Source organism: Polyodon spathula, chromosome 3 (assembly GCF_017654505.1).
Source record: "Polyodon spathula isolate WHYD16114869_AA chromosome 3, ASM1765450v1, whole genome shotgun sequence".
Lineage (NCBI taxonomy): Eukaryota > Metazoa > Chordata > Actinopteri > Acipenseriformes > Polyodontidae > Polyodon > Polyodon spathula.
In genome coordinates this window covers 16,746,291-16,759,702 of record NC_054536.1, presented here as the reverse complement: position 1 = coordinate 16,759,702, position 13,412 = coordinate 16,746,291, and the positions used below count along the sequence as shown (strand labels likewise).

The window sequence follows — 13,412 nt, the reverse complement described above, 5'->3', positions numbered from 1 at the left end:
TGCTGTTTGTTTAACTATTGCATGCTCTTGTAGGCGACAGTCGAACTGCTTAAATGGTTTGAAATGTTACAAGTCGTCTCTGTCCAAGAACGGTCTTGCTTTTAAAAGCACATTATCTGCCCGTATAACCCGTTGTGTTGCGCATTTAACTGTACAAACCACTCGGGTGTGTACCGGTTAGTTCTTTGTGTTGAGTAAAGTGTAGTTAGCGAACTATTGCAAGTATCGCCTCTCTGCCCGCAGGAACCTTTGTTAACGAGTGTCGGGACCGATACTTCTGGATGACGACTAAAAGAAGCTTCCTAATTGGAGGGAATTTCCGCTTCGATATCATTGGTAAACAGGATTTGCTCGGTAACAGTAACTTGTATTTTGAAGCATCCTGCAAATGCATACAATTAAACGTCTTTGCTTTTAGGTAACGACGGCATTCACTCTCTGGACGATGCCTACTCCGCATCCTGTGGATTTACCTACTCCGTTAATATCCCCGGCGACCTGGTATTCAGAGCTTCTTTCCTTGCTTGTCACGTCTCCAGCAAGGTGCGGCCACACGACCAGCTCCGTATGTATGCCACTATTTATTACAAGCCCGTGTCGCCATGTTAACCTAATGGCTTTTCATTTTCAGGATGATTCAGAGTTCAGCTTGAGATTCCGTTTCGTTCGCATCGACCAGTTCAGCAGAGAGACTTACTTCCCGTTCTCTATGACCTGCAGTATGGCCAAGCAATGGTACCCCCGCGAAATCGTCTGTGAAGAGAACTACATGGAGGTAACCCTTTACAATCTTTGTTCCATTGTGGTAGCCCAGTTGCAATAAACAAATGTGTAATCTAATTCAACCACTGTGGTCCCTTATTTAACTTGTCAACATATTGCAACTGGTTTAGGACAGAATACCAAACAGTAATTTGCAAGTCTTGCACAGAATTAACTATTGGAGTGTCTGGAAACTTGCATCTTTGCACTAACTATTGTGCTGCCACCTGCTTCCCATATCTGCATAAATGTGCACTTTTTTAAAAATGTTTACAGCTTAACCTGACGAGAAACCAACAAGGTTGTTTTTCACCCAGATGCTCCAAATGGGTTCTGTAAATTTCATGGCTCTACACTTTACGTAGACTTCCCCCTCCTTGAAGCACTTGCTACACTTCAGCAAGGCTGTGCTTCACAGATTTGGCATTCAAAATTCCAGAGCAGCATCTGGTTCTCTCCATAGGCAATTTTCCAGACTTCACCCACCCTATGTGGAATTCCACTCTAGCTAAAGCACACTTGTGGAAGTGGATGGTAATTGAAACTGCACTGACGTGCTAAATAAAATGTTGCTGTACAGCAGTTTAGTGATCATGTAAAATGATCATTCAAGAACGATTGATTGTTTCTGTGTTTGTTGGTGCTAATCCCTTTTTCCAGTATAGTCCCGTACCTGCTAACGGGGCTCCTCTTTACTGATCTGGCATCTACTTCTAGTAGAGTGACGGGCTCAAAGATCATTACGTATAGGGAGCTCTGAACCTAATTGGTTGTGTAACAGTATCCCCTTTTCCTGTAGATTTCTGTAAGGAGGAATGTGCCAGTTATTGCTCAGGAAGGGATGAATACTGAAGACTGGCAAGCTGCTCTCCCTGCAGTGAGTAAAACCACTAATTTGGTCTGAAGATGTTCCTGCAGCATAGCAATTTGTATAGGGTAGAATACAAGCTGCTATCCAGCCCACAGTAGCATCTTGCTGGCTGCTGTATAGCTCATCTTTAGTAAGACACGATTGCAGTCTGCAAATGCTCACGCTGCCTTCCTATGTACTAACCTGGAGCTACGGGTAATTCCGCCACAGATTTGTAACTTGGTCAATGACTTTGCTCCACACAACTTGTGCCCCTTGTAATTTTGTAGTCTATGCAGGCATGTGACTTGCTGCTCACCTGTATAAATGAAGTGTCTTGAACAAGCTTTGGAGCTTGGGTCTTGACTACTACAATCACTCTATACTTTCCCAGTCAAGCTGGTTACTTGCCTCCTACCCCAGTCCCTAGACCTTCTGCGCAGCTGCTGTGTCTCCTGTGTTCCAGGCCCAGGAAGCTGTAATGTCAGTGTGGCAGGTTGTGTTCCACAAGACTGGACAGCCAGCAAAATCCATGAATGCCTCCCTGGCTCAGTCTTGGGGCTACGTGATCAACTCCACCTCCACTAGGATCCTCTTCCGCTCACCCTATAACATGCCTGAATCGGAAAGGCTTACAGTAAGACCTCTACAAAATTGCCTTTAACTGGAGGGGGGGAGAGTTGATGGGTTCTAAATATTTACTTCTGTAGTGTGTTAAGCAGAGGTCCATGTAGGTGGGTGTGCCAAGGTTCCATATTGCTCCATTAGTGTCTCAAAGCACACTTGTATCACTGCTGTGCTTGAGCTCATTCCATGTTCTTCCAGGTTAATGGAATCCAAGTGGAAGCAATCCGGGCAACTGTCTTCTACAAGCAAAGGTGGATGCTGCTATTGGTGGACACTTCCGCTGCCTGTACCAAGAGTAAGATCTAATGCTTGGCTGTCTTGCCATGGTCCAGAGACCATGTGAAACTACTGCCATAGTGTGGTCCTTGTTAACTGGTCAATTCTAGTAGGAATTCTTTTGTAACCTCTCTGCATGCTAGCACTACAGATTCCTTCAACCAAGGGCTGTGATCATGCCATTTTCTCCATTGGCCATTGATTGCCATCTGCTTGGACTTGTATAGGATTCCCTAATGGAGCAGTTAAGCAAAAACCTCTTTTTCCCTCCTAGATATTGGTACCTTTGATGGTACACATTTGGCCTGGGTAGCACCCAGAGTCCTCACTCCACTGGTCCTGCATATAGAGAAGTTCCAGGACAAGGATATTTCCATGGGTGTGGAAGGGAAGCTGCTTGACCTTGCCACTATCCAAAGACGGAGCTATGAACTGAAGGTCAATGAGACCTTGATAGAAATTGCCATTCCTTATGGAGCAGAGGGTGGCTACCTAAAGGTAACAAGGGGGGGTTTACAGAAGTGGGTGGAGGGTTTGGCTATGGAGTTCCTTCACTGACAGCCAGGTAGCTTCTGGATGTGTTGCAGACTCCTTGTATCCCTAGATTGCATGCCCTTGGTGTTTTTTCTGTAAAACACTTTGACCACACTATCCCAGACACCTGGTTCATGCTCCCATGGCAGAAGTGTTGGCTGTCCTGAGTAAATACATAGTTAATTTATGTTGAGCTGTTCCTTGCAGACTCCATTGGCCAATGAACCTTCCAGCCTTGGTTCTGATGGCTTTTAATGGAGTCAACTTTAATCTTGTGACCGTGCCCTTCTGTCTCTCCAGAGTCGTGTCATAAATAACCAGTACAACCGTATCTACGCCATTGACCTATACCTTGAGCACCAGTGGGCAGATGACCTGTGGGAAGTGACCCAGCACCGCTCCTTCAAGCCAGTCCGCACCCCCTTCATTGCTGAGACCCCCTTTGTTGTCAACAGTGAGTACACTACTTGCCAGCATGGAATTTAATGGCCTTGTGCTGGTGCCAATGTGTATTGCAGCCTAAACCATGATGGCCCCCTTTAGGCCTGCCTTTGTTCTTTCCCCTGGGAGTTCCTGGACTATAACACTAGACCTGGCTATAAATCTGTAATGCTAACCTCTAAATGTCTGTGTTCCTAGATACCATCCCAGCAGAAAAGGTCTTCACGGTGACCCTTGGCGTCTTCAACCCTGACGTTGAGCTGAAGAACTTCACCATCAATGGGGTTCCTTTGACCCTTCCTGAGGCCATAAACCAAGGCATTGTGCTAACTGAGGTCCACCACCCCAATGGCACAAAGTCTTTTGTCCTGAAGGTCCCCTTCACCCATCCACTCATCCCACAAAAGGTAGGGATGAAAGCAGGCCTGTACATTAGTGGCTCAAGATCCAAGCTATACTGGTCTATTCTCCAGTACAGTTGCTGACTTTGTTCCTGCTTGCACCTTTTTTTTGTTCTTCTGGCAGTATATTGGCAATGGTGTCAGGGAGTTTACCTTGAATATCAACTACACCTTGAACATCATCCCTGAGAATGAGCCTTATTTCCACCCTGCAACCATTGTGTGTCAGATTAAGGATGTCGGTAAGTATTGGGGCTGGGAAGTGTCGCCGAACACCGACTGGACCAATTCTCTCCCAACCAAAGGATTGAATGGGTTGTGTGCCCACTCATGGAATTGGTGTCTCCACATTTTTCAATTTGAGCTAGTTTGTAAGCCTCCAGAAAATGTCATGCATGCAAGCTAGCATGCTGTCACCTTTTTTTAGGCTTTGCATACAGCTACCACACTAGCAGACATGCACCCCTATTGGTATCATCTTACTAATTGAAGTTTATGATCACTGCTGGCCAGAAACTGCTAGCGCTCGGCTAAACCCTGAACTGTATATGGCATTACTAAAGGTGGATTGTTTTTTATTGGCCTTGCAAGGTGAAGTGTTTTATTTTTGGATTAGTTATGCTGGAATACCTTCTTTGAATTCAAAATCATGTAGGATCTCCCTTCTATTGAAATTGGACTGGACAATGCTTCTAGTGAATACAAAGAAACACCTATTGGAACTAAAATAGGTGCAACTAAATGCAGAAAGGAAGAATGAACTAAACAAAGATTCAACTCCCCACTCCTGAAAGCTGGTTAGCATTCCTATGGGAGATTCCCTTCAAGGTTAATTTTGTTCATATTTTAAAATCCCTCAAATCTCTCCTGGTTTAGGCAATTCTTGCTCTTGTGAGACTATCTTTGCGTCAAGAGAAACCCTTGTGTAAAGATGGCTTCATTTTTTTTGTATTTCCTTTTAAATGCAGAATGATCATTGCTTTGTAAAACCCACAACAATTTGTATAAATCGCATACAATTGCTATAGTGCTTCAGCTCCAAGCCTGAATTAGAAAGCAATAATACTTGCTGTATCTTGAACAAAACCTTTACTGTAAGGTTGGCTTGGGTTCAGAATGGGGATAAAACTACATGTTAGGCTTCATGGATTTTAGCTTCAACAAAACGGGTACTCCAAGGCCTTCCTGTAGGTGAAGGGTAAGTTCAGGTTCCAGCTTCTGTTTTCCTTTGCAGGGCACCAAATGTCTCTGCAAAAACACATTAACGATGTAGATAGTCCTCCACCAATATGTGCACTCTTTGTCCAGTCATGTCTTTGGTTATTCCTCTGACACTGCTGTCTAATACAAGACAGTGTTTCAAGCTCTGACTTCAAATGGCCCTGACTTGATCACTGGAGAACAAGTTTGATTTGATTCAAAGTACTTGGGGATTTTAGACATCTTCCGCTGCAGACTCCCAAGGCAAACCACTAGCGTAGTACTTTGTCTGTTTTTGGGGGAAAATCTGGATCTCTGTTCAAGCCGGTCACAGGCTGGGTCTTCCGTTGTACACAGAATGGCTTGGCACCCCATCCTTTTCTGTTTGATTCATAAACCAAAGATGAGCCACTGATGCTACAGCATGCTCTTCACTCTTCTCTTGCCTCCCCAGTACTTCCGGTGATCCAGGGCTCTTGTACTGAAAAGAGCATAGTCTTTGAAGTGATGCGTGGGAACATGGACCACCTCTGGGCCATGTACATTGAGAAACACCAGCTTACCTCTGAGCTGGTGGCTCAACGGGGCTACATCATCACCAACCAGACCAAGCTTATTGTGGAGGTGCCGCTCTTCAGTATTGGCTGCATCTACGAGGTAAGTCTGTGGAGGCTACTAGGAATGCCTTCAACTTAGCAGAGCCTCTAGAGGCTGAATTGGGTGTTGTAGGATTACCTTGTCTAGTCATTGTTCTAGTGCATTAACACTAGTACCTAGTATTTGAGCAGACCCAAACCTTGTTAAATCTGCAGTTCTCCCGGCACCACTAGGCTGGAAAGCCTGCTCCTCTGTGGGTTGGTGTGCTTCAAAGTGGGCTGGCTATTTTGAGGAATGTTGCTTGTCTCCTTTTCCAGGATATCTCCCTCCGAGGCCTCTTTGTTCGAGTAGAACTGACCTTGGTGGATATCAGGACGCTGTCGGCAGTGCTGTCCTCTGTACAGCGCTGTCAGTTTGCTACCAAGCAGCTGCTGGGTAAGAAGCTGTACAAAGTGGGCTGGACTTTCTGTCTTGTATGCCATGCCACTTGTACACACGTTGGCTATAAACAAGCTGTACCAGGCTCCTTCTCCATTGCTAGAAAGAATATTCCACTGACCATGATGTTGCTTGCAGTTCAGTGCAACAATCCATAATGCCACCTTTCCAAGTTCTAAATGGTCTGCCTGGCCTCTTGCAGTCTGCAGACAAGCAACTGGTATCATTTGGGTGATGCTTCTGCAAGTAAGCCTGCACCATAGCATGATCCTTTTAGAACAGACTGGTGTGAGACCACCTACAGTTCTGGCACAGAACGTGTGCATCACCTAGATTTGTAGGATTTGAGTAACCCAATAAGCTGCATTGGGTTTGAAGTCTTGTCATGCAGTATATATGGGGGATGGACTACAAAGAGCTATGTAATGTTTTCTCTTTAGGCTTGACTAAAGAGAAATGGGATGGTTCTACAGGGTGCTTGTACAAGACTTCTGGTCATAGCTGTAGGTATCCTCTAGAGGCCACTTGGCACATGACTGGTGTGGCAATCTTGAACTGGTTCATGCAGCGAATTCTCTTTGAATGTGTCCTGGTTCAACTTCACCCCCTTCTCTCCAGTGTGCATGCCTAATGGTGTGATGACGGTGGTGGCTGTGACCATGGAGCCCATACCAGTAGTGGAACCCGGCAAGACCACCCTGCTGGACAAGACCTGCAAACCCAAAGAGTTTGACTCAACCAGGGCTCTCTTCACCTTCAGTGTCAACACCTGTGGGACCAGGAGCAAGGTGACCTGAGGTTTCCAGCATGGTGCTGTAAATCATTGCAATGGCCTTTTTATACAGGTTTTGTATTGGTAAACTGTATTGGGAGCAGTAAGTATCCCTAAAGGTGCTGTGGACTTGCCAGGTCTAACTAGCCTGTTTTGAAAGCCCAAGTGCAAGCACCTGTTGGCCTTCTAGGTTTGTTGTTGGAATACAGGATTTTCAAATGGGGCTAGTATTCGGGGGGGTGGAGGGGGGGTACTTTGTATTAATGGCTTGATGTTGTGGCAATGTTTCAGATTGTGGAGAACTACCTGATCTATGAGAATGAGGTGGTGTATACCAGAGCGCTATTCCCAGCCAATGCTCCAGTCATCACCAGGGACTCTGAATACAGGTGAGGATGAACACAACTACCTGAAATGGACACTGCTGAAGTCGGTGGCAGTGTATTCAGACTGGGGGCAAGCTGTCCAGTAGTTAACCAACTACAGGTCTTGGACAATGTAACCTAACTTAATAGGGTGTTGGCCCACCACGTATGGCCTGTATGTGCTGTGGCATAGTCTAGCAGCCTCTGCAGAATTCCAGGAGTGATGTGGCACCATTCTTCCACCAGTCAATCAATTTGCACGTGGTTGCTTGTAGGTGGAAAACACTCTCGGGCGTCACTCCCATAAAATCCATATGTCATGGCGAAGATCAGGGTCCTGGTCCTCAGACCACTGGGGGACCACACGTGCTGTGTGGATGCAGGGGCAATGTCATCCTGGAAGACATCCCACCAATGCAGGAAAATGCAATTGGGGGGGCAAAGATGATCAGTAGCGCATTGGCAGTGAGCTTGCCTTCTAAGGGAATGAGTGCACCCAAACCATGCCAGGAAAATGTGCCCCACGCTACGGAACCACCAGAACCCTTCCCTGTTGGAACCAAGCACTTGGAGCTGTAGAGTTCTTTAGGTTGGTGCCACACATGCACTCTTCCATTTGTTTAACCTGGTGGCTTCATCTGACCATATCTCATTTCTCGACTGCTCGGTAGTCCATTGCCTGGACTTGCAAACAAGCATTGGCAGATGTGATGAGCTTTTTGTGCACTGTAACCAGACTGGTATCCTGCTTTGTGGCGTTCTTGGTGGATTGTTCATGGAACTGGTTGCTCAAGCTTCAGGTTAATTTGCTGTCATTGATCTGCAGTTGCTCTCCTGTGTCTGCCATGCACTCTGGATTATTGCATGGCTCTCTCAATCCTGGAGTGTGTGCTTCCTTTTTTTGTTTCCCTTGGACTTCCATGCCCACATAACCTTAAACATTGGTAGTGAAACATCCACAAGTTGAGCTGTTCTGGTCACTGAAGCTCATGCCAAACGTGCCCCAACAATTGCCATTTCAAAGTCTGGTCTCCTCTTGCTGCCATGCTCGCCATAATTCTAGGCAACCAAACCTGTCCAGCATGTCTATAAATGACCCTAAGCATGCTGGATGTTGGCTTAACACATGAGCCACACCTGTGTGGAAGCCCTTGTTTTCAATGGACTTGGTGTTTCCATTAGTTTTGTCCTACGTGTGTCTACTTGCTGTAAAGATTAATTCTGAAGGAACCACTTCATAAACTAGCATTTAGACATGCGTATTTGAAAAGACTATCAAACTACGTGATTCTGTGGAACTCTCTCTCTCTCTCTCTCTCCTAGGCTGACAATCCGTTGCCGCTACCCCCTCAATGACACTATAAAACTGGTAGCTGAAAGACGGGCTGTCCCTGCCTCCTCCATTGGAAGAGGTCTTGGATCCCTGCAGTTCCACCCTTACAGCTCTGGGCAGACGGGTATGGCTTCTAGTGCCTAGTTTTAGCTTGCCCAGTCCTGGGACACTATTAGTAAACTTTATCCTGACTACCAGTATGAACCTACTACTATGACTCCAATTCTTGGTTTCCCAGGCCAGAAGAAAGCCACGGATGTCTTGAATCTGAAGGCCCGTCTAGCAAGAGGTTGGTATCTGGTACATGCCTTCATTCTCAATTCACTTTAATGGCCCAATTCTGTTCTGGTCTTTTGATCCCTTACCCACCAGGAATGGTGGCTATGCACAAAGAGCTGTAAAAGCATAGCAGTGATGGACGGTCTGTCTTTTCTCCTCTTCCCCCTCCCACCAGATGTGACCTTCTCCCAGTTCTATCCCGAGTTCCCTGTGTCCAAGTCTGGGCTGGAGCCCTTGTTCCTGGAGGTTGGGCTCCTCCATCACCAGAACTTGGCTGACCACCTCATCCTGCAGGACTGCTGGGCCACAGAGACCCCTGAACTGGATGCCACCCCTCAATGGGACCTGATCACTGATGGGTAAGGGGGTGGAGGCTACAAGAGTAAGCGCTCAGATAGTACTGAGCTGGAGTTTCATTGTCATTTTATGCCAGCTTGGCAGAGGGCTAAACTTTGCTTGCTAATGTTTACTGTGCTGTGGACTTGCAGTAACGGTTGCATTGCATCATAACCTGGCTGCCTAAATATACGTGACTTGTAATCCTGTCTGTGCAATGGCCTTTTCCCTCTGGTGGGAACTACATGTGGCCTTTCTTTTTTTTTTTTGAGGCACTGGAGTGTTTACCCCAATTTCTTTTTAAACTAGGGTTTGCTGAAACCTCATTACCCAGTTTGAAAGACGGTTAATTTATACTGTGGTACTGATGCTTATCTGTATCCAGTTTTACATACTCTTTGGGTAGGTTTCGTGTTCAGGAATCCTACATGTTGCTGCTGCTAGCTGTGTTTGTTCCATGGACAAAGCCAACATAGCAATTTACCTAACAAATTGGTCAATTAACTGGTCTATAACCGTCTTGCTGGGAAGATCAGAGCATAGTCTAATTGCATTTTAGGATGAAGGTATTCAATAGTGGTGAACAAATTGCATGTATAAATATTGCACCCAATAAATGTATTGTATGATTTGTCTTCAGTGTACACAATCAATTGCTGACCACTCGAGGTGGTCAAGTAATAGATGGTCAAAGACCATGAAATAAGGTCTTTCTATTCATTGGAATGCCACTAGTCTTGGAATATGCAATAAATATTTATTGCATAAGATCACATCCCAAAACGAACCAAGCCAGTGTAACATTGTACCGAGCCAAGCATTCAGTACAAGCAATGGGGAAGAAATGACAACCCAATATTCACTGAGCACAGGGGTTTGAGAACCAGTAAGGAAAGAAACATTCTCCATTCCATGCAAACACTCGGATTGTCATTAGTCGTGGCAAGTAAAAAAAACCCTGCAGCTTATACTGAGGGGGGAAAAAATAAGTAAACTCTCTCTCTCTCTCCAGTGCTCAAAGTAAACTTGAGATCTAGTTCCAAGTCCGTGTAATCGTACCATCCTCTAGGAAAAACTCCTAAGCATTCTTTGTTTCAAACCCAATCCCGGGAACCTGGTCGTCATGACCTCCACAGCAGTAGGTAGTTCTATGAACTAATTTATTTGCACACTTACTCTAGGAAACAACCAAACCTGGCCATGGTTAATTGTCAAACCGCCATAACTTTTTAAATGATTTCTGACTCGGACACTCCTTCCTCTCCCGCCATCCACTAGCAGTGCTACCTGGATCCTGGAAATCCTAATGTCGCTGCCCCTTTATCTTGTGGCAATGTTTATTTTCAGTTGAACACATGGCACATATTTGACCGATCGTCACAATAACAAACGTGTAAGTCTTTGGCGGCTTTAGGATGCAGTCCTTTCCTAAAATACATGCCTCCTGTTCACCCATCAAGCGCCATGCCTTGAAACCCAGTGTGTCATTGCCTTCTAATGTGTCTTCCTTCTTTGCAGCTGCCTGGCCAGTGGAGACTCCTACAAGACCCAGTTCCACCCAGTGTCTGCCAGCGCTCTCGCAAAGAGCCCCCACCACCTGAAGAGGCTTGAGATCCAGGCTCTGTCTGTTGAAAACCATGCCCTGTGGCAACAGGTTGGTGGCATTCGGCGAGCTCAATACTGAGCCTTTTGATCTGCAGTCTCACCCTGGGGTTAATGGACATCCAGCTACTCCAGGTTTTGGGAGGGGGGGGGCAGTCCTGCTCTAGAATAGCTTTTACAGGCTGAAATATTGGCTGGCTGTGTGTTTGACTGAACTCTGGCTCCAACTGCCTGACCTGCCCTTCCTGTTTTGCAGATGTACTTCCATTGTCTAGCTGTGGTTTGTGCTTCTGAGAAGGCAGGTGTCTGCAATAAGACCTGTACTGCTGGAGATAAAAGATCAGGTAGGCATGGTATCTGACCTCTCCTGCAGTAGATAGGATGCCCATTGTATGTTCTATAAAACTCTCAATTGCTCCTTGGATCTAACGCCTCCTTTTGGGTTATGTCTTCCAGGCCGCAGTGTTGAGCTGGCTGACTCTGTCAAAGGCTATGCTTCTGCTGGACCAGTCCAAATTGTACCCGAGGGGGAAGCAGCCGGTAAGCAGTAAAGCACAAAGATGCTAATCTCCTGCCTGCCTTTGTATTTGAGTTCCATCTCCATGGTGATGGAGAAGGGTAGGAAACTGCTGCCGCTTTGGCGCTTGCGTGGCAAGCTTCATGTATTGCTCCAAAGGGAACCTAGAGCCAATATGGCACAGGCAGGGGCTGTAGTTTCTAGAGATCAAATGCTTGTCCCAGGCACTGTGTAGAATGTAAGCAATAGCTGTGTTTGCTAACTAGCACTGCCTCGTTCCCCAGTGGACGTGTTGGGTATTGTGTAGCTTCCTCACGGTCCTAATACTTGCCATTGTCTGTCTGCTTTCAGGTGAGACTCATCTGGCCCCCTATATTCCAGTCTTGGCAGTTGCAGTGGGAGTTCTTCTACTTGCTGTTGTAGTTTTTGCTGCCAAAGCTGTGTGATGACTCTCTCTAATAAAAACTTGAATGTGTAAACTTGTGTGTGGGGTTGTTTTTTGTGGCTAGATCTCACTCTTTCATTTATTGATGCTTCAAAGGCTCTGAATAAACGGAGTAAGGTCTGGGGTATTGGATGCCTCCAGTCTTAAGCTAACATTTGTGTCCTCTTTCGGTAACTTGCTCTGCAATGCATTTGCTTGCTAAACGAATGTGATGCTTTTAGCCATGACCTGTATTTCCAATATCAATTGGTCCTTCTCTTCAAAGACATTGTACTGTGCAGCTGTAGTATTAAAGGATGCTAAAGGGGCTGGTGTCATGTGAACATTCCTGCAAACCTGTGGCTCAAAAGGCTTGGTGACTTCCAAGGGTTTATTTTCTTTCCCCCATCACTGAGTGGCTTCCAATGTGTGATATCAACACATATGCTGTGCCCGTGGCTATGAGCTTTGTGTAATGGAAAGCTCTGCTTTCAGTCACCTACGTTACTGAGATGCACAAATCAATTCTGAGCAGGCCTAGGGGCTGTTTCCTGCACTGTAAAAGCAGTTTTCCCAAACCTCTTCCTGTCTCAATGTTCTCAAACTTCTATATAGGTGCTTGCTGCATTCCAAAGAACAGCTTCCTGGAATTGTCAAACACAGCAGTGCTGACAGCCTTGGTTGTTGAGTTCTAGCAAAGACAGGCCATAGATGCATGCTGTGAAAGCTCTGTTTTACGAGCAGCAAACTGGAACCCAACAGAGCGGTTTCAGTATCGCTCACTGCTTCCCTGCGCTCCGTCGCAGGCGGCTTCTCCCCACCCTGGAGCGCTACCCTGCCTCCCAGGATGACACGCCCCCAAAACCCATTATCAATTGCTTGAACCAAATATGGGAAAGAATAGAACAATTTTTTAAAAAAAGCAAGCAATAATGAACAACTATGAATGCAAATATAGTAGAGTTACATGAATCCCCAACATAAGTGGGAGTAGTACAGGCGTGGAAAAGTACAGAGCAGTTTCGAAGCAGGTTGACGGCTGCAGAAGAAACTAAACTTCAAAAAAAAAAAAAACCTCAACATGGTCTTCAAGCCAATAATCTGTGACACCTGCTTGATTTGGGAAATCCGAGAAAACCCAGTGGAGCTAAACCAAGTGTGCGTAAAGTGCAGCGCGATCCAGGATTTGCATGAACTAGTAAGTATGCTAGAAATGGAGCTGGAAGAAGTGAGACAGCAACAGGATCTTGAGGAACTGGCACACCCACAATTCATGGAAGTCTGTGTCACTCCTAACAGACTGAAAGCCACCAGGGAGATAGAAGGTCAGAACAGCTGGGTTCAGGGAGGCAGAAGCAGGGAAAAAAAGAAACTTCGTCAAACACAACCACCAGAAATCAAAACAACCAACAGATTTGAGTCACTTCAGAATTTTGATGAGCAGAACCAACAACAAGAGAATGAAAGGAACAACATCCAGGACCCTATTGACAGTGGTGACCAGACAGCAAAAAGAAGGGAGGTCATGATTTTTGGGGACTCCATATTGAGAAACACAGCAAGTTCAATTCGCAGTTTGGACCCCCTTACTACAACAGTGTGCTGCCTTCCGGGAGCCTCGGTCAAGCACATCACTGAAAACGTGGACAGGCTCCTAG

The 13,412-nt window shown here is 45.9% G+C and overlaps 1 protein-coding gene across 1 annotated transcript; it reads left to right on the top strand.

Annotated features, from left to right (window-relative positions):
- The first annotated feature begins 245 nt into the window (after positions 1-245).
- On the top strand, positions 246-11,776 carry LOC121307829. Its single transcript, XM_041240116.1, has 21 exons — positions 246-336; positions 419-543; positions 632-775; positions 1,562-1,639; positions 2,079-2,249; positions 2,438-2,534; positions 2,790-3,013; positions 3,350-3,503; positions 3,689-3,897; positions 4,016-4,133; positions 5,546-5,748; positions 6,006-6,123; positions 6,745-6,914; positions 7,190-7,287; positions 8,587-8,720; positions 8,835-8,885; positions 9,051-9,234; positions 10,730-10,865; positions 11,070-11,157; positions 11,270-11,353; positions 11,682-11,776. Exons 1-21 carry the CDS (start codon positions 282-284, stop codon positions 11,774-11,776), a joined length of 2,736 nt encoding a protein of 911 aa, XP_041096050.1. The 5' UTR covers positions 246-281.
- Positions 11,777-13,412: the final 1,636 nt, after the last annotated feature.

Coding starts and splice junctions, on each gene's coding strand:
- LOC121307829 (XM_041240116.1), top strand. CDS start 282: ATGACGACTAAAAGAAGCTTCCTAATTGGAGGGAATTTCCGCTTCGAT. Junction 3,898..4,015: donor ATCCACTCATCCCACAAAAG/GTAGGGATGAAA, acceptor TTCTTCTGGCAG/TATATTGGCAATGGTGTCAG. Junction 11,158..11,269: donor TGCTGGAGATAAAAGATCAG/GTAGGCATGGTA, acceptor TATGTCTTCCAG/GCCGCAGTGTTGAGCTGGCT.